This window comes from Anoplopoma fimbria, chromosome 6, assembly GCF_027596085.1.
Source record: "Anoplopoma fimbria isolate UVic2021 breed Golden Eagle Sablefish chromosome 6, Afim_UVic_2022, whole genome shotgun sequence".
NCBI lineage: Eukaryota > Metazoa > Chordata > Actinopteri > Perciformes > Anoplopomatidae > Anoplopoma > Anoplopoma fimbria.
In genome coordinates this window covers 2,653,860-2,655,930 of record NC_072454.1, presented here as the reverse complement: position 1 = coordinate 2,655,930, position 2,071 = coordinate 2,653,860, and the positions used below count along the sequence as shown (strand labels likewise).

The following is a 2,071-nucleotide window of genomic DNA, read 5'->3' as shown; positions in this document are numbered from 1 at the left end:
TGTTTATTAAATGAACATATGTGTAGTTAGTGTTTATTAAATGTTTATTAAAAATGAACATATGTGTAGTTAGTTTATTAAATGAACATATGTAGTTAATTAAATGAACATATGTGTAGTTGGTGTTTATTAAATGAACATATGTGTAGTTGGTGTTTATAGGAGGTTATTTCTAAATGTCCGCTGAGCGTTTGTGGATGAAATATGATCAATAGGATCAATCTATCGTCTATTAATGCTTTCATATCCCTTAATATCCCTTAATAACAACAGTGTGATTTATATGAACTTTATGTGATTTATATGAACTTCATGTGATCCAAACCTCAGTGTTTTCGTGCTAAAGTCCCAGTTGAACCACTGGTTCTGTGTAATGACATGTGGAGGTTATTCCTAAACGTCCTCTGAGCGTTTCTGGATGAAATGTTTCTTTCTTTCCTCCCTGAATTGTTGGTTCTATCCCTCCTCCTCCTGCAGTGTCTTGGATCGGTCCCCTGTCCCGTCAAGCTGCAGCATCGGGGAAGCCGAGCCACTGGCCTGAGCTGGGTGGAGCAGTGACCGCCTGCAGCATGATGTCCTACCTCAAACAGCCCCCCTACGGCGTCAACGGCCTGGGGCTCAGCGGCGCGGCCATGGACCTGCTGCACCCCTCCGTGGGCTACCCATGTAGGAGACAACACACACACACTAACACACAACACACACCTCCTACTACCCATGTAGGAGACAACACACACACACTTTAACACACACACCTTAACACACACCTCCTACTACCCATGTAGGAGACAACACACACACTTTATCACACACACTTTAACACACACACACTTTATCCTACTAACACACACCTCCTACACCCATGTAGGAGACAACACACACTGTAACACACACACTTTAACACACACACACACCTTTTAATGCACCCAGTTTGGACCAGTAAGAGCTCCAGAAAAAAAAGAACCCAAAAATATCCAGATTGAACAAGATGTTTTTGGCTGTTGGGCCTTTTAATATTATTATTATAATAATAATAATAATAATAAGAAGAAGAAAAAAGAAAAAGAAATATATATTAAGAAATATAAACAGCATTGTTATGTGCAATAATTATAGAAGAAGAAGAAGAAGAAGAAAATCATGTTTTTTATTATTAAAAATATAAACAGCATTGTTATATTATTAATAATTATATAATAATAATAAAAAAGAACCCCAAAAATATCCAGATTAAACAAGATGTTTTTGGCTGTTGGGCCTTTATAATTATTAATAATAATAATAATAATAATAATAATAATAAGAAGAATCACGTTTTTTATTATTAAGAAATATAAACAGCATTGTTATGTGCAATAATTATAGAAGAAGAAGAATAATAATAATCGTTTTTTATTATAAAGAAATATAAACAGCATTGTTATGTGCAATAATTATTTTTATTATAATAATGTGTGTTTTGGATAGGTTTCAAAAACAGCAAGGCAACAGCATGCAGAATTAAAAATGTTATATAAAATTAATTTAAGTATGATTTGTATCCATACCATGAATTATGATTTGGCATTATAGCCTAAAGTAAATAGTCTACTAGTCCTCACATTCATGGTATTAAGTGATTAAACTGTTTATCTTTTACTGTCAGCAAGTTTTTTTTTTTTTAGTCCAATTTTTAAAAGGATATATTAAATCTGCTTTAAGTTAATTCTCTTAATTAAAATAAAGTGTTGAATTGACTTTCTCTATAGTAGAGAAACTATAGCAAAAAAACCAATACTTTTTCTGGCCTAATAATGACAAATAAAGACTTTAAATAATGAATCTAATCTGTCAGTAACGGTGTGTTTTCTCTGCAGCTACTCCCAGGAAGCAGCGCCGGGAGAGGACGACCTTCACCAGGTCTCAGCTCGACATCCTGGAGTCTCTGTTCGGCAAAACCCGGTACCCAGACATCTTCATGAGGGAGGAGGTGGCTCTGAAGATCAACCTGCCGGAGTCCAGAGTCCAGGTGAGACCCACAGACACACCTGATGATATATATATAATATTATATAATATAATATGAACATTA

The 2,071-nt window shown here is 34.8% G+C and overlaps 1 protein-coding gene across 1 annotated transcript in view; it reads left to right on the top strand.

The window, feature by feature from the left end:
• The first annotated feature begins 558 nt into the window (after positions 1–558).
• otx1 (orthodenticle homeobox 1) overlaps positions 559–2,071 on the top strand; it is a 3,567-nt gene continuing 2,054 nt past the window's right edge. Inside the window, 2 exon segments of the mRNA XM_054600459.1 lie at positions 559–666; positions 1,857–2,008. Of these exon segments, the coding sequence (XP_054456434.1) occupies positions 570–666; positions 1,857–2,008 (249 nt within the window). The 5' untranslated portion in view covers positions 559–569.